Genomic DNA, 22,577 nt, shown 5'->3' on the forward strand with positions numbered 1-22,577 from the left:
TAGGAGGTAGATCTTACTAATCCCAAGACATTTAGAAACCTGGCGAAGCCAATGGGAGCACAGACGGACGAACGGTTAGCTCAGTATAAGAAGCGATATAAAGACTGGGAGGATCCTAATGGTACGTAACTTTTCTGTTCTGGGATTTTGCACCTAAGTTTCAAAAGTAGGCCATCATTTAGTGACCTAATATCCTTGCATCCTTCTTCTAATTGCTTTTATATCATTATATCTATATCATATGTGCACATACATATACAGATTATTAGAGTAGAAAAATTAGGTTTTTCATACCAGCTTATTACATGCTTAGAAGGCATTTTTCAGTAGCTTGTCAGAGTACTGGCAGAAAAGTAAGTATGTCTGGTTTGCATAGGGCAGAAATTTCCCATCATAATCTACCTCTATCTCTAATCATTTAGTACAAGAAGTACACTTTCATTTATTGGCTCTCTTTTCATTTCATTGAGGCACCTTTTGGAACCCTTTTGCATTTAAAAAAAAAAAAAAAATGGGGCCGAGCCCGTGGCGCACTCGGGAGAGTGTGGTGCTGGGAGCGCAGCAACACTCCCGCCACGGGTTCGGATCCTATATAGGAATGGCCGGTGCGCTCACTGGCTGAGCGCGGTGTGGGCAACACCACACCAAGGGTTGCGATCCCCTTACCGGTCACGAAAAAGACAAAAAAAAAAAAATGAATTGACTACCTGCTAAAACTATACAATTTACTTACTTGTTATTTGTTATGTTTAATGTTTTTTGTGATTCCCCCTCAGGCAAAACAAACAAAGGAGGGAAAAATCTCAGCGTATGCCTATTATTATTCCTGTGGTGTGGGCTCTTTTTTTTCTCTCTGCCAAAGAGAATAGTAAAAATACATAAAATTGTATAATATTTATAGATAACAATTTAGTAAATATATTATTACAAGGCCAGAACCTAATAAAAAGTAGCTACAAGTTAATATTCTGCTTTAGTGGAAGATGGTTTGCTATTAAGGGTTAGCTATTACAATAAGCCTCAAAACTTGAAATTGGTAGATATGCTGAGTTTTGGGGGAAAGGCCATTGAATTGTACTTACTTTGGATTACTGCCAAAAGTGTAAGTGAGGGATAGTAGTGTCGTAAGGTTTTTTTGCTACAAATAACAGTACTAACTGCATTTAGTGTCACAGTTATCACATATGCTGGTATTTCCAAACCTATTAATGCCAATTTTATTTTTCATATTTTCTCTTTGTTTTCAATTCTGCTTTAATTTTCTTGAATAGGAGAAACCCCGGCCTACCACTATGGGACTCACTACTCATCTGCAATGATTGTGGCCTCATACCTTGTAAGGATGGAGCCTTTCACACAGATATTCTTAAGGCTGCAGGTAAAACTTTACATTTGGAATTTTTCCTTTCTATTCAAGAATATTTGTATTTTAAATTGTCACCATTTTTTAAATGTTGTTATCTTGCCCTACAAGAAGCCCTGTGAAGTTTTAGTGACAAAATAGTCAAACAAAATTAAAGTAGAATTACCTAGACCAAAATTGATGAATAAACTAGGATTCATTTAAAATAAACAAGTGCTAGTATCCTTTAGTTATACATAAGTAAATAGCATACACTTTTCAACTGTTCCTAACTGGCTGAATCCAACAAATGTTAAAAAAAAAAAAAGAGTGATATATTCTAGCTCATCTGCTGTCTTCTTGATTGTAATTGCTTTTCTACACATTCTCTTTCATTTTATTCAGCAAATATTTATTGAATATCTATGTGCCAGGCACTGTTCCAGGTGCTTGGGAGGACATCAATGAAGAAAGACAAAAGCCCTTCCTTGTGGAGCTTATATATATTTTAGTTGAGGGAGACAGCCAAACATAATAAATAAGTAAAATGTAAGTGCTTTAGAATGTGGTAAAAGCTATCAGAAAAATATCGATCAAGGAAAGGGAATTGGGAAGTGGGGAAATGGGAGGTGGGGGAGTGCAGGATGCATTTTTAAATAGAGTGGTCAGAGTTGGTCTTCTCCAAACAGAAACCTGAAGGAAGTGAGGGAGTTGCTACTGCAGACATCTGGAGGAAGTATGCTCCAAGCAGAGGGAGCAGCCAGTGCTTGGGCCCTAAGGCAGGCATGTGCCTGACATGTTTGTCAAACAGCAAGGAGGCCAGCATGTCCAGAACAGATTAAGAGCCAAGGAAAGTCATGGGGATGAGGTCAGAAAGGAAGCAGGGGCCAGATTGTGGCAGGTCTTGGCACCATTGTACGGGCTTTGGCATTTCTCAGTGTGAATGTCATAAGACAGATATACCATGTTCAATTAAAATACAGCATATGAAGTTTAAAGAGGAAAGTGTATCTGTGAGGCCCTGTAGGCAAAAGGAATCTCTTTTCTATTTGAATTTATCAATCTGTAACTTTTTGATTACCTTTCCTAATTTTCCACTTAATTCTCATTGGTGTGGAAACGTGGATGTATGTTAATTTATAAAATTAGCCAAATATGTATATAAATAACTTGAATATTTCCAACTGTAGATGGTTTACATTAGAATCTTTTCTTAGGAGATCATCAAAATATGTAAGAACTCATTTCATTATAGTGTTGTCCTCTCTAAAAACTAATATTTTTGAAGTGACTTTTGAAACTTTTATATTAGGATTTCACTTTTATTATAAAATTAATACATTGAGCACCCATGTGTAAGGAGAACCCCAAAGAGAATTAGATTCATTTTCTTTTTGTGATTATTTAAAATTCAGCATATTTAGCATAGGATAATGGAAATTGAAATGTCGCCAAACATACTTGAGGTTTTCAAACCCATGAACTTGACAGAAACTGTGAAGTGGAAATGCTTCTGTAATAGAGGCATGCCTTCTCATTCTGCCCACAGGGTGGCCACTTTGACCTTGCTGACCGGATGTTTCACAGTGTGCGTGAGGCGTGGTATTCAGCATCAAAGCACAACATGGCAGATGTGAAAGAACTTATCCCAGAATTTTTTTACTTGCCAGAATTCCTATTCAATTCCAACAACTTTGATCTAGGTATGTAAAGCAATGGCACTATCTTAGGAATGTTAGCCAAGAAAAAACCAGTAGAAATAGTCACTTTTCTGAGGATTCTCTGTAGCACACATTAACAAGGAAAGACTTCCTTGTAGTTTCAGTTGCTGTTATTTACTGTAATTGTGTACATGTGTGTGATTAAATATAAAAAGAAAAGCAAATTTATGCTGCAAAAGAGCCATGTGAAACCTAGATTCTGAGAGACATTTATGAATTGACCCAGATTACCTCTGATGTTCACAATTTTGTTGTTTCGATTAAAACAATAGTCAAGTGAAAATTTATGTGAAAATTATTACTGTGGAAATCCATTAATAGCCAAGTGGCATATCCAAATTTTTCATGTGTTGTTTTAATCTTGTGTATTGCCTGATGCATTCTCAGTTTATATGCTGAATGTGTTTTAAAATTAGAATTTTAGAATAACTTTAAGTAAATCCCTTTTCTTTATCCTGTTGGGATCTGATTTTCTAGAAAAACAGGATCAAATCAGCATTTATAGGGCCGGCCCGGTGGCGCACTGCTACAGTGCGCCGCTTGGGAGCGTGGCGGCACTCCTGCCGAGGGTTCGGATCCCACATACAGACCGGCTGCTCACTGGCTGAGCAAGGTGCGGGCGCAACACCGAGGGTTGCGATCCCGTTGCCGGTCCCGGTCCGGTACGGGCGCGACACTGAGGGTTGCAATCCGTTGCCGGACACGAAAAAAGACAAAAAGGAAAAAAAAAACATTTATATGAAGGAGGGAAATTCGTTATTACTGTTTTTATATTATCTGGCAGTCAGGCAAGTCGATCTGACGACTTTGGTTACAGTTTCTTGGAACACAGTTTGCTGATCTATGCTTCTGAGTATTTCTTTTAAAACATATCAAAATTCCACTGTTTCCAATTTAGAATATTCCTGCCAAGTATTGTTCTGTTTTCGTATTTGTTAGTATCCTGTATATCCTGCTGTTTTTTTTTTGTTTGTTTGTTTTGTTTTTTTGTCTTTTATCTTTTTCCGTGTCCGGCAACGGATCGCAACCCTCAGTGTTGCCCCCGTACCGGACCGGGGACCGGCAACGGGATTGCAACCCTCAGTGCTGCTCCCGCGCCTCGCTCAGCCAGTGAGTGGGAACCGGTCTGTATGTGGGATCCGAACCCTCGGGCGGGAGCGCCGCCGCGCTTCCCAAGCGGCGCACTTATCCAGTGCGCCACCGGGCCGGCCCTATCCTGCTGTTTTAAAAACAGAGAGTTGATCGTGTAAGTCGTTATTATACTACCTCCATATTTTCATTAACAGAAAATTTAGGGAAATATTCATATCCTATATGTTTCAGTGATTTTTCAAGGTTTTTTTTTTTTTTTTTAGTAATTTATTTAATTGTCTATCAGTAGCTTTTAACTTTGTGAAATTACAGCTTCAGATACCATAAGAAAGATAATAAGACTCACAATAGCCCCAGCAAAAGTCCCGAAGTTGAGTCCCATTACCTCTGATTGGGCCCGGAGCTTCCCCTTGAGCAGCTAAGAATACCAATGGCTAGGACTTAGAGTTGGAGAAAGCGGTGGCTCCCCAAAAGAATAAAATAGATAGCAAGCAAAGTCAACAGACGTGTGCGTACTACAGCATGTGAATCGGATGCACGTTACTGTTTTCTTATGTTTGCTTATTCTTCACCTTTGGAGAATGCTGCTTTCTTTCCTAGGCTCACCACTTTCAAAGAAACAAATATGGAGAGGTGCAGAAAGAAAGAGATACCCCCTAATCTTCAGAACGACTGAGTCAGTTATGATAATTCATGTTGCAAAAGTGTTTTAGTTAGACCCCTTACAAGCCCAACCAAACAATCCACTTTTAAAATAAGTAAATAAAAGAAGGGTCATGTATCTTTGTCACAATCAGCTTTATACCAAATCATCTTTCCTCCTTGAAATCACACACTTTATAAAAAATAGTTTGCATATAAAAGCTAAAACCATAAAGCTCTTATAAGAAAACACAGGAATAAATCTTCATGATCTTGAATTTGGAAATAGATTCTTTATTATGATATCAAAAGCACAAGCAACAACAACAAGAGATAAATTGGACCTTATCAAAATTAAAAACTTCTGCATCCAAGGATGTTATCAAGAAAGTGAAAAGACCCTATCGAATGGGAGAAAATATTTGTAAATGATATATCTGATAAAGGTCTAGTATTCGGAATAAAAACAACTCTTAACAATTCAACCACAACAAGATAACCCAACTGAAAAATAGGCAAAGGATTTGAATACATATTTTTCTAAAGAAGTTATACAAATGTCCAGTAAGCACATGAAAAGATGTTCAGCATCATTAGTCATTAGGGAAATGCAAATCAAAACTACAATGAAGTACCACTTTACATCCACTAAGATGGCTGTGATGGGGAAAAGACAGAAAAATAAAGACTGGCAAGGATGTGGAAAAAATTAAAACCCTTATACATTGCTGGTGGGAACTTAAAATGGTTCAGCCACTGCAGGAAGCAGTTTGGCTGTTCCTTAAAAAGTTGAACATAGAATTACCATTTGACCCAGAAATTTCACTCCTGGGTATATAGAATTGAAAACAGGAGCTCAAGCAAGTACCAGAAGAATAAACATGTTTGTAGCAGTATTATTCACAAGAGTCAAATGGCAGAAACAGCCCAGATGTCTATCAAAGAATGAGTGGATAAACAGATTATGGTATATACATACATAAAATGAAATATTATTCAAGCATAAAAATGAATGAAATGCTGCTAAATGCTACCAGGATGAACCACAAAGACATTATTCTAGGTGAATAATGGTCTTGTTCTTAAATCAATAGATGCACACAGAGGAGAGCTGCAGAACAGCAGAATTAGACCAAGGGTTTTCTACAAGCCATGTTCCCTTTATAAGTCATTTTTAAATTTCAGATAGTGCTACTAAAATAAAATTATATCACATAGTTGTTCAGGGATTACAGCAAAATTTTGAAAAGTAGTTTATATTTCAGGTTGCCTGGGGATTATTAACTGCTTCTTATTATCAAAAAATTAGATCCAGAGGGTGTTTCAGGGGGATTGGAGAGGAGCTGTGAAGTGTGGTGTGGTTGGGGGGAAGGGTTGTAATGACTTGATTTGTTTTTGTCTTAACTCATAGGGTAAGTTTTCAAACCAAGTCAAAACATTTCTCTAAACAATAAAGTGATTTTTTGTATCTCTCACTTAATTTCACATTGTAAATAAATTATCAAATAACAATGATGAAGACAAGATTATATCTAAGGAAAATGTTTTTATTGGCTTTCGCTTGAGATTGACTTTGTATTCTAACATTTCAACAATTGCATTTCTGCATAAAAATTTTTAATACAACTGTTTATCTAACCTAACCAACTGCTTTTAAGGTAGTGATTCAATATTGTTGTATATAGAATCATTTTTTACTATGATAATCTGATTTGTACCTATGAAAACTCTGCAAGCTAAAGTGATTTTTTTTTTTGGTGTTATTTAAAGAGAAGAAAAAAGAACACGTTTCCTTAGATGCCAGTTCCATTAAATGTATTTTGTCATGGATAGATTTCATAGCAAATAGTTTCTTCTGTATTTTAGAAATCGTCTGTCTATGACTTAAAATAACAGTTTATATGGAATAAGTATTATGTGCTTCATTGCAATATGATGGTTTTTTTCTGCTGGGTAGCCCCATAGTCTTTTCAAATATTTTTTCTATTAAATGATGCAAAAACAGCAAAAAGTTATATTGTGCCAGATTTTGCTTATTTAATGAGTATTTTACTGCAAAATACTTGTCAGTTCTCCAGAGCTCTCTTGAGAATTTAAAAGTTAGAAATATGAGAAACTTCATGTACTGCAAATATCTCCAGGAGACTGTGTCCAGGAGACTCAAAATAGTAGCCCCAAAAAATATCTCATTGAAAAGGAGTCCTACGGTCAATTACATTTCAGAACTATCGTGTCTAACATCCCTCTTAGAGAAGGGCAGTGCCCGTTAGCATATTTAAACCTCTGGGGAGTCTTACAGGAAAGAAACATGTCTAACATTGTATAACTCAGCATTTCCTGAAGACATTTGACAGGGAGAGCCCCTCAGTTTTGCTAACACTTCATAAATCTTTCTGAGGGAGTGCTATAAGGAGCAGTTTTGGGGAAATGCCAGAGTAGATGATCACTGAGGATTTTTTCTGGTGGTAAAATTTTATAGCTCTGGTAATGAATCTAACGCACTATTTCTCTGTCACTTTAATATGGTTACCATTTATCCCATTCTTTCATTCTTTTTTAATGTATCCAATTTCATAGGCTGTAAACAAAATGGCACCAAACTTGGAGATGTTATCCTTCCACCCTGGGCAAAAGGGGACCCACGAGAATTCATCAGAGTCCACCGTGAGGTAATGGAAGTACACTTTGCAGTTGAAGTTGGATTTCATTTGGTCATTGACCATAATACAGAGAGGACCTTGAGCAATGTGTCCCCCATTTGTTTAAGTAACTAATATTATCTTTCTGGATGTTAGTTATTTTAGTTCCTATTGACCACTGGCCAAGGTTTTTTACTTTCTGAGTGAGTAATAGAAGTCAGTCAGTGACTGAACCTGTGGTTCGGAATTACAGGCTTTGGAGTGTGATTACGTGAGTGCTCATCTACACGAGTGGATTGACTTAATCTTTGGCTATAAACAGCAAGGCCCTGCTGCAGTAGAAGCTGTAAATGTCTTCCATCACCTTTTTTATGAGGGTCAAGTGGATATCTATAACATAAATGACCCACTGAAGGAGACAGCCACCATCGGTTTCATTAATAACTTTGGTCAGATCCCAAAACAGGTATGGATGTTCTTTTCTTATCGTTGATGTGCTGTTTCATTTTTTAAGTTCTGTAATATTTCTGTACACGGAAGGTGACCATATAATAAAGTTTAGAGTAAGTTAATCAAGCTAACTTAATGAAGTTAATAAATATCACCCACTAGGTTCAATAGATCCCTAGATTATTGCTTTCTTCTCACTTTTGCAGCCCAGATAAATAGAAATTTTGTTGTTTAAAGGTAATTTTCACTCATGGACTAGTGTAGGGTGTACTTTCCTGTACCCATACAAGACCTAACAGGAGGGACCATGTATACACAGGATGGGCTTTTGTCCAGAGGCTGGTGGGAAATGAATGCTGATTTTAGGCAGGGAAATTATATGGTCGTATTTAAACTTTAAAAGTTAATTTCTGGCCTCTCTCTCTCTCTCTCTCTCTCTCACACACACACACACACACACACACACACACACACACCCCCCCGTAGGAGAGCCAAATGGAAGCACAAGAAGACCACTTAGAAAGGTGCTGCAGTAGTTCAGGGAACAGATGATGGTTGTTTGTATTAAATTATTGATGTACATATGTGAGTGCACATGCCATAGGAATGCCTGAGACGTGTAGTAGCTGCTCCCACCACTGTCTGGGGAGTAAGACCAAGAGCTGAGCCTCTCAGCACGCAGACACTGTAGATGTCCACCTCATGTTCAGTGACGAGCAAACCTCTGTTGAGAGACTTCATCCCTGTCATCCAGGGTATGGCAGGGGAGGGTGCACCAAGAGTCACCGCGGCACAGGGTGGAGAAGGTGTGCTTTGCTGAGCTGGTCAAACCACCCACCTCTACCAAGCGCCAATGGCGCCACACGTTGGCCCTGGCTATCTTTTCTGTTCCTGCTTCAGATGCCTCCTGGAGATCCTTTCTGTAGGTTAACCAACTTTAAGTTTCCAGGATTGACACTTGGGAACTCATGGAACATGGAAAAGCCATGACAGGGAGTGGGACGGTCTGCACCTGCACTGTTTCCAGAGCAATTAGATCCCCCAGTAAAGAAAAGGGGGGTATTTTTAAAGCATAATGCTTGTTAATAAACTCTACTCACAGTTGAAAAATCTTAGTTAAACCTTCCTTTTTCCTGAGGGTTGTCAGGGCAGGAGCCATGTTTCATGCTATGGGAAACAAACTTTCTGAACAAAACAATCAAGACACTTGGACTGTTGCAGGATTTTTGTGCCACTTTGGAGTATAAGAGGCCAGCAGTCTGAGAAATATTATTTGGATGCCAGCATTTTTGTAGGACATTCTATTGAGTAATAGAGAGTACTTTCAAGTAGAGCCATCCTAGAAAAATCTAGGTTTTATGGTCACTGTACCCATACATCTTTATATGCCGTCACCTGGAACCATGCTCTATCCTTAGGTCTTCATATAAAAGTTCTTCAGTAAATGTTCATTCATGAACATGCTTTAAAGTGTGTGTATCTCATTTACAACTCGAGTCTCATGTCATTATTAATATTTACAGAAGATAACAGAACCTTGATCCTGTGGCCCTGTGTGTACATAAAATAGGAACAAAACATTTAAAGGTTTGGGAACCTAGAATGTACAGTCTCATGGTGCATACAACATTTCAGACCACATATACAGTGGTGGCCCCATAAGATTATGATGGAGCCGAACAGTTCCTATCACCTAATACTGCTGTAGCCACCATAACATCCTAGCACAACACGTTACTCACACAGAAGAATATGCCGTACCAAATAGCCTAGGTATATAGTAGGCTACACCGTCTAGGTTTATGTTAGAACACTCTATTATGTTCACACAACAATGAAATAGCCTAATGGCACATTTCTCTGAACAGAACATACCCCCATCATTAACTGATGCATGACTGTTTATTTTCTTTTATACAAAGTATTTTTTCTGGTTTTTTTTCTCCTGGAAGCCCAGAATGTCTAATTCACAAAATGTGATGGTGTTGCATTTATTTTAAATCTCATTTCATCTGAGGTTTTTCAGATATCTTCCTCAAATATTAGCTTTCCAACAGAAACTACTGTGTGTATCTTATTTCGGAGATCTATAATATTTGAAAAATAATAGTCTTAAGTGTACATTAATATTTCTAATCCTGTAAAAATACTGAACAGAGATGCCAAAGTTTTTTTTTCCTTTGTAACACAGCAAAGTAAAAAGAAGGTGATAATGTTCACAAATCAAATTACAAAGCAAATTAGTAGTTCCTAAGAGACACCAAAGTGATATTGCTAAATCACGGAGACAAAGGCCGTATTGAAGCCAGAAATAATACAATTAGAGAGAATGTCTGCCTGCCTTCAATGGCACAGAATGGTATTGGGCTGTAAATAATTGATTAACTTTTAAAACATCACTGGAAAATAATTGTCAATCGACTGTAGTTTGAGTAGGTTGACTTTCTTTTGGAAAGTTATTATGAATTCAGCTTAGCATAAAACATGATAATAACCTGAGCTTTAGTGTCATAGTACTGTCCCTACTGAGTAAGATGTGAGTTCTCTGGCAGCCTCCGATCCTCTTTGAATTTCATTCCTTACATGTAAAGTGGGGATAATATAGTACCAAATGTTGTTGTGAAGCTTAAGTGAAAGAAAAACATAATGCCTGGCATATAATAGGGCTTAGTTATCTGTCATTATAAAGTTTGTCATCTTCTTTTGTACCAGTTATTTAAAAAACCTCATCCACCAAAGCGAGTAAGGAGTCGACTTAATGGAGACAGCGCAGGAATCTGTGTCCCACCAGGATCTACAAGTGACAAGATTTTTTTCCATCATCTAGACAACTTGAGGCCATCTCTAACACCTGTAAAAGGTAAGGTGATGACAGAAAAACTTTTGATTCATAATTTGATGGGATTATTTAGTGATCTTAGTTTAGTGACAAAAATGTGCTTTTCAACAATAGTGTAATTTGTAATAAGTGCCATATATTTTGTGTTAAATCACTAGATACTTGTTAGTATTTACATTTTCTTTTTTTCCTTTTTCTTTTCTGTTTTCTTTTTTGGGTCTGTTGGATTTTGCATCAACAAGAACCGAACAAGTTTCTCCTTCCTGTTAAGATAGTAAAAACTGTAAAATATCAAAAAATCTTATAACTTCAATTTTAAATTATATGTAGAAAAAAAAAATCTGTCTTTGTTTTTTATTTTCATTTATACATATTCTGCCTGCCAGAAATAGCAGTAAGAAGACTATGTATTTTATACACCAACCAAAAGAAATCTATCTTTCATCTGATGGTATAATGAGTTATCTAAAAGTATTTTTTTCAAGTAGATTTTTTTTTCTCTTAGAATGAAAAAATGTTTTGCGAAGTCTTGAAGTTGTCAGTTTAAAAAATCCTAGATTTGGAGCATCAAAGTCTGGTTAACGTGATTGGCTACCATTCTATGCCATTTTGCCTCATTAGACAGACTCGACTCTGTGCTGGCTCCAGTCACTGCCCAGCAATTGTTCTGGAGGACTAGCATGGTCAGAGTCTGTGCCTCACAGGAACATCATGGCCTTCCTTCATGATGTCTAAGGGCTGGCTATAACTTGGGAGGTGTTGAAGACAGATTGGTTGATGGTCTATTCCTGTGACATTCTGGGAAGCATCCCATATTACTCTTGGCAACCTTAGTGAGGCAGGCCTGAGTGCTAGGATCGAAACCCAGGAGTGTCCAGAAACAGGAAGCCCCTGCAGAACACCTGTCGGGGTGAACATCCCTCCCAGCAGGTGTTACAGGAGACACAAAAGCCAAGCTCTACTTCTAAGATCATTTTGTCTCCATGTATGAGTCAGGAAGCTTGATTTGTGTGAATATTTGAGATTACTTTACCACCTCTATGGGATAATGAAGTTAGTTTTCCCTGTCCCTGTCATAATGTACTGATTTGTTTTTTACAGAACTCAAAGAGCCTGTGGGACAAATAGTATGTACAGACAAAGGTATTCTTGCTGTAGAACAGAATAAAGTTCTTATCCCACCAACCTGGAACAAAACTTTTGCCTGGGGCTATGCAGACCTCAGCTGCAGACTGGGCACCTATGAGTCAGACAAGGTTCGCATTGTTTCTTGCTTATACATTTAATCTTGCTCTGTCATGGTCTGGTTATCCTGGTTAATGGGGGTGGGGAGAATCTAGTCCAAGGGCTTGTCAGCCATTCCTCCAAAGCCCAAAAGAAAGGAGAGCTTCACTGCATCAGACCAGGATAAGGGAGCTAGTGGAGAAGTCATGTTTCCTGTAGAACAATCCTCTTTTGGAAAGTTGTGTAATAGAGGTTAGCAGTTTTCCTCCCACTCAAAGAATCCTTGCAAGAGATGCTAGCCAGCAAGAGACTCAACATTTCTGCCAACCAGAATAGCCTCCTTTTGGTGAGTCCCCCTCTAGCCCACTTGTCATTTTAGTTCTCTTTAAAAAACTGACAGAAAGCCTGTCCCTACATCCCACAGAAGCAGCAGTGACTGTGTTGAGTCCCGTAAGTATCCCTGGCAGAGGCAATATGTAATGTGTTTGCCCTTGGACAGTCCCCTTCTGAATGCCAGGTGGGTAGACAATGCACAGCTTGTTATGTTGAACCATAACGCAGTTCCATTTAGTTGTTCTCCTTAAACAGCAGCACTCATGCTTTCTTCTGACATTGTAACTGGCCAGAGCAAACACACCCTCTTAACCAGATTATCCCCAGAATCACACAATTTGAATATCGTTTTCCCAAACTGGAGAAACTGGAGACCCCTGTTATGAACAAAGTCCTTTTTAATAATTATGGTTTGTAGCAGCAGCTATAGTTAGAAAGTCAGGGTAGAACTTCAGTGGAAATGTGGCTAAACTGAAACCAGCCCGGAACACGAGCTGTTATTTTTGTGCAAGGTGCCTACATGCAGGCCCTTCACCCTCACTCGGCTGTGCTGCTTGCATTTCAGAAGTGTGTAGCACTTGTTAGCATGTGTGTCTCACATCTGCTTTCTTTTACAGGCAGTGACTGTTTATGAATGTTTGTCTGAGTGGGGCCAGATTCTGTGTGCAATCTGCCCCAACCCCAAACTGGTCATCACGGGTGGAACGAGCACAGTGGTGTGTGTATGGGAGATGGGCACGTCGAAAGAAAAGGCTAAGACGCTCACCCTCAAACAGGTAACAGGCTGCAGAAAGTGAAAAGATGGACATATTCCGTCTCAGCTGCCTGCACTCAAGAGAAACTAAAAACCTTCCTTAATTTTGAGGCACTTCACACATAATAGACAAAACAAAAAGAAGTTATTTTGCTAGAAATGCTTGTTTAAAAAGAAGGAAATCAGAATATGCTGTTTCTAAAAATGGCCTAAGCTGGTCCTTTTTTAAAAATTCTGAAGGAAGTTGTCTTTAGGTAATATATATTTCAATATATTTAAGTAATATAAATGTTTCTCAAAAATTATATGTAAATTGAATTTTATAAATCCTATTATATCTGCTATTAATTCATATTAATTTCCTTCCAGGGTGATTTTTATTTAGCTGAACAATTAAGTCTTTGATTCTTTTTTTTTTTTTTTTTTCTGTTTTCTTATTTGTCATATCCTTAAGGACATGCCAAACTCATAATATATTCAGTAGCGCCCTTGATGATTTCATTTGATGAACAAGTATTTTTGATTGCCTGTTATGTGTCTGATTCTATTATCAATTTTTGCTTAAAGCAAGAATCCTTTTATAATTAAGCCATCTCTTAATATTCGATTTGTGAGAGAGTTTACTATAAGGTGTTTTTTGTTGTTGTTGTTTTTAAATAAAGAGCATACATCTAAGTACTTTTTTATGATACAAATTTGAAAAGTAGTGCAACAATACTACCTATCATTTAGTAAGCACCTACTATGTTTAGGGCACTGTGCTGGGTGTTTTAAAAGTATAAAACTTCAATCCTTACAATTCTGCAAAGTAGTTATTTGCCCCATTTTATACCTGAAAAAAACACAGCTTAACAAGGGCACAGCACATGCCAAAAGTCACACTCAGTGGTAAAGCCAGGATTTAAATTCAGTTCCATCTGACTCCAAAGCTATTTTAAAGCCAGACTCAAACAAACATTGGTGTCTTAAATATCCATGGGAATAATTGAACCCCTCGTACTTATTACCAACAACCATCTACAGATGCCAGAAACTCTGCAGAGTTGCTGATTCTTGAGGCAAGCTGCGTAAAGACACACGGAGTCTCAACGTGAACAGATACAAGGTTGACAGTGCATTTTGCTGATCCAAACTCTCCTGCTGAAAATAGTTTCCACTTAGAAAACGGACTTTGAGGCTAATGTGCTAGAAAATTGGACTTCTTACTTAAAACAGCCTTCCGGGGTTTGCTAAACATATGATAAGTACGTCTACATGACCAAAATTTTAAGCCAACTCATTATTTAAGCAAGCATACTCTTCTGCCAGGGGAGATGGCCCGTTCTAAGTGCTCAGGAACCACTAACAGTGATCCAAATCTTTTTATTCGAAGTGCTTACTTATTTTTTCACATTCGCTTTTCCCTGAGTCCTGTTTCTCTTCATAATCCAGCGAAAGAGAGAAATTCTTAGTTAGTTTGAAGGAGGAATCCTTCTCGGGCACAGTGTGCAGACAGCTCCCATTCAGTAGCAGAACTTCAGCATGTCGACATATCACAACCACATTTTCCCCTTATCTTTCTGGATCGTGTACTATAACCACGTGGTTCTCACAGTCTGTGCATATTTTTAAAAATTCATACAATTATAGTTTCTTAGAATGAACTAAACAGGAGTTTTTAGCATAAAAGAATAGATAGAGAGTGTAAACTCTATATTTTAGGGGCCCACAATTGATACGTCTCCACATAGAAATGGTATGAGAAACCCAGGCTGGATTGCAGTGGCCATTCCCCTTCCTTCCCAGATCCTGGTGCAAGTCCAGGGAAGAGGTAGTATAAAAACAGAAGAGCCTCCAGGGGATTCAGACTTCTCCCTTCTTGCTGTGGGATGAGGCAATGGCAGTCAGTCGGAGGGGAAAGGAGGTCTGCCTCCCAGACTTCCCAGACACGGCTGCTCAGGTGCCACTGCCCGGAACTTGTGACAGTCGTTTCCTGATGCATCCAACAACTCTGGAGTCCATAATGGAACCCCATCATCATAATCAACCTGATTTCTTTCTGTTCTCATTTGTAGGCCTTACTTGGCCACACGGACACTGTCACCTGCGCCACAGCATCATTAGCCTATCATATCATCGTCAGTGGGTCCCGTGACCGAACCTGCATCATTTGGGATTTGAACAAATTGTCGTTTCTAACACAGCTCCGAGGCCATCGAGCTCCAGTTTCTGCTCTTTGTATCAATGAATTAACAGTAAGTAGTAAATTGCCCACTTGGCTTATGGTCTGGATAAACTAAATAAAAAATGACTCTTTTCTAAGTTGATAGACACTCATTTTATAAAAATCACTACATTGTTTTTGATTTATATGTTATTTGAAAAGCAAATGGGCATTAAAGTTTGTAACCCAGAGAGCAATTTTGTCTTAAATCTATTTACTCCTGCATACTTTAAAGAGAGTAAGATTTGGTTCAAATAGAACAAAACATTCTAGAATGTGCTTTTTTTAAAAACAAAGCATTTATAGGATATGTTAAGAATGTTAGAATTTTATTGAAATTTTTGATGAAATATATTCAAATTATTTATTTATTATGTAAAGTGAAAAGAGTAGCATTTTGGTACCCAAACGAGAAAAATCATCAAGTTTTCAAAGGAGATATTATCTCTTTTTGAAAATAAATATTTTATATACAAATAAATAAAATGAGTCAGAATAAAATAAATGCACTGGCCTGAAGCCCCCCACACAGTCCAAGCTCACCTGAGGACAAGATGAACTGGTGAAGCAGGAGAAGCTGAGTGTAGGTTTACAAAAACTGGGATGGGTTATCACATTAGTACGTTGATGATGTGCATCAGTACATATATGATGCCATCAGTGCACATCAGTCTCAGAAATCAACAGGAACCTGAACCCAGCCTTTTCTCTCTTAGCCATACACACCCGTTCCCACCTTGTCCTTACCACCAACCCCTGACCCAGGCCATCCTTCATGACACAGAGTCCTTCTAGCATTGTCATTAAATGATGTTCATATTTTGTCACCCACACAGGTAGCTTTCCTTTTGAAGGATGCTACATCTTTGATTTCTGACATAACAGTCTAAGTATTATGCATTTTGTCAGATATCATATAGTCACTCAAAGAAAAAGGAGAAAGGAGGAAATTCAGTCCTCATGAACATCAGTTTCAGTGTCTAATTGATAATAGTGGGGGTCATCAGAGTTGGGATGAGTGGGGTACATGTGAGGGTAAAAAAGTCAAATTTGGCTTTTGGTTTATTTAAAAGGTTTAAGATGCTTTTAGAACAGCACCTTGGGTTGGTCCTGCAAACATTTGCACCTCAAGAGCTTTATGAAAAGTGTCAGTGTACCAGAACTGCTCGGATCCCCAGCATTGCTCTGAGTTAAATGCCTAATTCCATTATTTAGAGCACTTTGTTTTGGTGTTGTTCTTAACTTAGATACTGAGAATTTTATTTCTAGTCAGTTATTATTTGAGCCAGTGTACACCCACTGGATTGCAAGAGTTGTTGCAAACATTACAGAAGAACTTTTTTTTTTTCATTTTAATATTTTTTTGTAATCTCTTAATAACTCATGAATAGATTTCTGTTTCTGTTGTGTTTCTCCAATGAACATCAAGTCTGCTTTACTTCAGTTACATTTTGAGCCAAATCTACCTTTAACTCTTCTTCCACAGCTCAGCCCTTTTAACCACAGGATTTGCTCTGATGTACTCTAATTGAGGCCCCCTGGAGTAATTGCAGAAAGGCTTCCCTAGGGCAAGATGGAGCCTCCTGTCTCTCACAGAGGCTGAGACCACTAATTAAAACTCAACTGCTGACACAAGTCAGAGATAGATACAGCAGTGCTTTGCTAAGTATTATTTTTGCTAGGGTTTTGGTTTAGTTCTTGCTATCTTGGTAGAAGAAGAGCTGAGGGTGAGGGGTGGGGAGAGGGGAGGAGACCAGCGTAGACAGTGCAGCACACATTCTGGTTTGAACAAGCCCAGTCCTTATCATTCTCCCTGCTTTCGTTCTTGCATTGGTGCTGCTGTTCAGCTTATAGTTCTCCCTCTGCTTTTGAAGATCATGTTCAAATTTCTGTAGGTTGTCACATGTCTCAGACCTGCCTGTATTGAACTTCACCACGTCTTTTCTAATGCTGGTACCCAACATCCTGACCCCCAGGCTATGTCAGGGATGAGGGAAGCAGCAAGTTATGGTGTGTTTATAAGCTTTGGGGTTAGGGAGAGCTGGCTGCAAATGTTGACTCTGATGCTAAGACAGTCGCTTAAGCTCTTTGCACCTCACTTGCATCCTCTTAGCAGGCTAGTGCTAGCTAACCTCACATGGCTGCTGTGACTTCAGATAAATTCAGTGTCTGAAGTGTGCTCCCCAGTGACTGGCACACAGTGGGGGGTTCAGAAAGCATCTTCCTTCCTTTAGCAGTAATGGGTTGTGTTCTCACCAGGCTGGGCAGAGCCCAGATGATAGAATTTGAGGAAAAAGCTTGTTCTTTTCTATCTGTAGAACTCATGAAAACGTAAGTGATCACTCCAGGAAGTCTGCAGGTTTATCAAGTTTGCCATGAAGTGACCCATGTACCAGTTTTCTTTTTCCCTCATTCCCCCATCCCTATTGTGAATATAAATTTTAAAATAGGATATTACAATGTTACCAATAATTTATCTTTTCATTTATTGAAGAGAGAGACATAACTGTATCTGGACTGAAAATTTTACCTTCTACCCTATGGTTTTGGTGGTTGGACTCATTTTGTAAAAGTAGGGGTGGATTCCTGCCTCTAAATGAAAGGTAGAAACAGATTTTGTAAACAATGGGAGGAAGAAGAGTAGCTCATTACCTCCTCAGATTACAGATAGCTTTGTGGTAGAATCAGACCTTGCTCAGCATAAACGTCTTCCTTCACACTCCATCTGTGTTCCCCTCAGCTACAGCATCTGCTTGACTTTGGAATTTTAAAGGGGCCTCTGTTTAGGGTATATTTTTAAGTCATCAAGCACTGAATTCCAAGTTACCTCAGAAATTAACAACTAGCCTAAGGACTGAAAGGCTTTTTGAGGGTTATGCCAAGGATTCAATTTCCTTCTGAAACCAGAATGTAATAGGAAGAGAGCAAAGAAAATAAAGCTTTTCTTTATCTTCTCAGGGGGACATTGTGTCCTGCGCTGGCACATATATCCATGTGTGGAGCATTAATGGGAACCCTATTGTGAGTGTAAACACATTCACAGGTAGGAGCCAGCAGATTGTCTGCTGCTGTGTGTCCGAGATGAATGAGTGGGACACACAGAACGTCATCGTGACAGGACACTCAGATGGAGTGGTTCGGGTAAGTGAACTAGCTGGGAGAAACTCATTAGGATATTTGCTGCCCTAGTCTACCTGCAACGTGTCAAGCTGCCTACAGTGTAAGGATGTCTGAACAGCAAACTCTCGCTCCACTTCAAACAAGCCTTGGCCACTGTGTCTTCAGACGTGGAGGACACCAGTGACTTGGCCTCTTTTCTTCCTATTTATTAGCTCTGTTAGTGCTACTAACCACTGGACAGCTTGACACAAGAAGGTCACTTAAACATGATTCCCATGTCACTCTGGGATTGCTATAAATGTGAACTGCGTAACTATTCGGGTTTTAAATCTGTCAAATGGCTTCTTAGGGAGAACACGCTAAGCAGGGACAGTCTCTTCTCTACAGAGAATCACAGAGCCAGAAAATGCTTCCAGAGCCTCAGGTCCACTCTCTGACTCAAATCTCAGATAATTTTACTTGAAGCCTAGGTGCAGTTCATCCTTTTCGTAGTTTTCTTTGTGTTGGGCTTCTATGAAGAGTCAAAAAGCATTTACCATTAGAGTCTATTCAGATATTTGAGGTTTTCTCTCAGGAGATTTTTCTTTGTGCCTGTTTTCTTTAATTGTGTTCTTTGTAAAAACAGAGAGCAGCCAATTACCACCCTTTCAGTCACAGTCATATGCTTAATGACAGTGAGGCCAACAGCCCACACCTACACCACACCCTGTGCCTCAGATGACATGCACACTCGCATGCACATACGCCCCAGAGCCTGCTTTCTCAAGAGCCGTGTTTCAGATTGCTACATTTGTGAGGCGTTATAAAAAAGCTCCATAGCCAAATATGTTTGGGGCTCCTGCTTACCACAAGCAATCTTGGAAATTTACAGCCTATTCATGTACACAAGACTCTGAGAGTGTTTTGTAGGACACAAAGTTTGGCTAGTTGGACCAAGTTTTTAAACATATGTGACCACAGTCCTTTTCCCTCCACCTTGAAACAGCCATTGTGTGTGGGCAGTCCACTGCCACATTTATGAAGATGCAGGGAAATCTACTTGTACACAAGAATAGAAATTTAAGTTATTGGCTTGATCCTGAGGGCTCATCTTCATCTAGTAAACTGTAAATTATTTTCTTCATCTATTTCTTAACTGTTTTACTGTCATGCTTATTTAAATTTAGTTTTGGAGAATGGAATTTTTGCAAGTTCCTGAAACACCAGCTCCTGAGCCTGTTGAAGTCTTAGAAATGCAGGAAGACTGTCCAGAAGCACAAATAGGTATTTAATACTTCCTAAAAAATTATTCAGTCATTTTCATTTTTCTTTTTTTAAAATCACAATGGATAAACTTATACCAAACAACATAAACAAGAGCCTGAGGTTGGGCATTGCTCCCAGAAGCGTGATCGCTGCCTAGTGTATAATTCCTTTAGGCAGACGTACTAGGTTTTCTCAAGTTTACTGGGAAATGCTCAGTATGGTAATGTCTTGCTGTTGACTTCCACATTCCACACTAAATATAGTACTAGCTTCCTGAAGGCTTGGGCTCTCATCTGAAAAAGAAAGCAGATCCGGAGGGGACAGTTTTGGGAAAGTCAGACACTCCGCACCTCAGTCCAACATCTGTTCTGCTCCCCATCTGGCCTGCTCAGTATGGATGACAGGGTAGCACCATGTTTTTGAACTATTCACAGAGGCAGACTAGAGTCCACCTTCAGAGTCCCTATCCCAGGCCTGCCCAAGTAGAGAATTAATTCAAACTGGAGCCTGGTGACCTATCGTCTATTACCTATTATTTGTGAAGGACTTTAAAATTTTCCAGTGAAATATACAGATAGATGATTTCTATACAGAATGATTGGAAACAGTGCCATAAAACCAGGCTGAGATCTGCTTTGTGTTGTTAGTCTCCAGAGAAGCCGCCCGTCTTGATTTAGAATAGTTGGTACAATACTTCCTGGAAAGGACCGGGGTTTTAACTTTGACCTTCAGATCGTCTCTCTGTGATTAATTTTTGTACACTGAGAATTCAATGTGACTTTGACAATGTGAGGGAATTACTAAGGGAAAGGTCTCATTATCAGAAAGACACAGATCACATCTGTTCATAAGGTGAACATAGTTTTTACTTTTTCATGCCAGAAAACAGAAAAGATCCCATGGGTAGGACACTTTAATGCTTATATTATGTTAATACATATAAACTTCTAAATAGTCAATTGCAGCCACACCAGAAAGGTCATCTGGGTGTTTGGGGACATAGAAATTCAGCACAATCCAATAATTGTTTAGGGGTTACCTGTTACAGGGCAGACATTGTATAAAGGAGCCCAGTGAGAAGCGGGTCACTTTCCCGTCCTTTAACAAAACTTTTAAGTGAATAACAGTGGAAGACAGATGAATAAGTGAGATGGGAGAAGTGGATGGAGAAGAGATATTTGCACAGCTTCTGTCTGCTTATATATTCATATTGTGGACAGAGTTGGGTAGAAGTGGCAGTGAGGGGAGAGCAGCCCACAGGAAAGATTGAGTGTGGGCAGTGTAGAAGCATCGGGACTGAGAGCACTAGCCTGGGTGAGAAGGAAGACAAGCCAGGGGCTGTTTCAAAGGCTATTGTTTGAGGACCTTAGAACTCATGATCATAAGCCATTGGGGTGAAAACTCCGTTTCGATTAGTACTAGACTTCTCATGAGTAGGAGGCAGGCGAATGAAGTGTTTGTCTTGCCAAAAAAATATATATGTGCATTGGGCTGGCGCCTGCTCGCTTACTCTTATTTTTTGTCCTTTTTTCCAATTGTATATACTTATTTCACATAAATTTTCCCTCCAATAGACTTTATTATAAAAGAGTGGGAAGTTGATGTGAGGAAATGCAAAATAACAATGGAAAGAGGAAGAAAAACAAAACCCTAAGTTAAAGATTTCATCAGTATTTCAGTCATCTTTGACTGCTTTCTGCAAGGCACTGGGCCGTCAAGTGTCTCTCTACTGTCTTATAGAAAGAATATCCAAAAGTAATAGTTTAGGGTAGGATTTCAAGGACATGAGATGCACTGTTAAAGGAGTCCAGAAAAGACAGAATATTTTCAGCTGAAGAAATTGGGTAAAATTTTAGAGAAAGAAGTGTTTAAGCTGTGCTTGAAAGATAGGTGACATTGGAACACACAGAGATTGGGAAGATAGGTCTCTGTAGGGCCAATGGCAGATGCAAATCTAACCGTAAGGAGGGACAGGCTGCTTGGGGAAAACCTGAGTGGCACCAGCTAGCTGAGCTGGGGTAGGGTGTATGAGGCAAAGGCAGGTTCGGGCCAGACTGTGAAAGACTGAATGCCAAGCTAAGAATGTTGGCCAAAGTATTCTATGAAGTCTTTCAGAAATTCTACCCTTTTTTTGCAATCTCTACTGTAGCCAAAAATCTTCGCTTTTTTTTTTTTTTAATTTTCTATTATACCTAGCTTAAAGAATTATGTCTATTTTGTCTTATAAGTGGTAGGAAAAAAATACCAGTAGAACAAATCCGGGTCTAATTGTGATGTGTCTGTTTTTCCTACCTCTCGCAATGCTTTATTCAGGGCAGGAAGCCCAAGATGAGGACAGCAGCGATTCAGAAGCGGATGAGCAGAGCATCTGCCAGGATCCTAAGGACACTCCTAGCCAGCCCAGCAGCACCAGCCACAGGCCCGGGGCAGCCTCTTGCCGAGCAACAGCTGCCTGGTGTACTGACAGTGGCTCCGATGACTCCAGGCGCTGGTCTGACCAGCTCAGTCTAGATGAGAAAGATGGCTTCATATTCGTGAACTATTCAGAGGGCCAGACCAGAGCCCATCTGCAGGGTCCCCTTAACCACCCCCACCCCAATCCCATTGAAGTACGGAATTACAGCAGATTGAAACCAGGTAACTTGAAGTCTGGTATCTATTTCTCGCTCCTTATAGGTGATGTGAGCGTTGGTGGATTGAGGCAGTGGGACTAGTTGTCCCTGGGCCCCATCCCTGCTGTGCCCTGAGACCTCGGCCACCCACAGAGAAAGACCTCTTAAGTTTCTTCTTGTGTAGAGTAGACTTAGGGATTCTGTCCTACAATGGTATTTGCAATATGCTGGGCATGTTTTAAAGAAAAACACCTCAAACCAAAGACTGCATTTATTCACAAATCATGAAATCATGAAAGCTTTGAAAATAGGCAAGTTAAGATGGATTTACAGGTACAAAACTGTGCTTTCCACCCTAAGT

The 22,577-nt window shown here is 39.2% G+C and overlaps 1 protein-coding gene across 2 annotated transcripts in view; it reads left to right on the top strand.

The window, feature by feature from the left end:
• The window catches only part of WDFY3 (WD repeat and FYVE domain containing 3), a 212,592-nt gene that overhangs the window by 182,346 nt on the left and 7,669 nt on the right, over window positions 1–22,577 (top strand). For both annotated transcript variants that reach the window (XM_008573984.1, XM_008573985.1), the window contains 12 exons: window positions 4–121; window positions 1,272–1,378; window positions 2,892–3,045; window positions 7,375–7,466; window positions 7,690–7,902; window positions 10,599–10,746; window positions 11,827–11,981; window positions 12,900–13,058; window positions 15,091–15,270; window positions 18,198–18,380; window positions 19,526–19,622; window positions 21,918–22,241. In XM_008573984.1, coding sequence (XP_008572206.1) covers window positions 4–121; window positions 1,272–1,378; window positions 2,892–3,045; window positions 7,375–7,466; window positions 7,690–7,902; window positions 10,599–10,746; window positions 11,827–11,981; window positions 12,900–13,058; window positions 15,091–15,270; window positions 18,198–18,380; window positions 19,526–19,622; window positions 21,918–22,241 — 1,930 coding nt within the window. The remainder of the gene's footprint in view (window positions 1–3; window positions 122–1,271; window positions 1,379–2,891; window positions 3,046–7,374; window positions 7,467–7,689; window positions 7,903–10,598; window positions 10,747–11,826; window positions 11,982–12,899; window positions 13,059–15,090; window positions 15,271–18,197; window positions 18,381–19,525; window positions 19,623–21,917; window positions 22,242–22,577) is intronic.

Source organism: Galeopterus variegatus, unplaced genomic scaffold (genome assembly GCF_000696425.1).
Source record: "Galeopterus variegatus unplaced genomic scaffold, G_variegatus-3.0.2 Scaffold980, whole genome shotgun sequence".
NCBI lineage: Eukaryota > Metazoa > Chordata > Mammalia > Dermoptera > Cynocephalidae > Galeopterus > Galeopterus variegatus.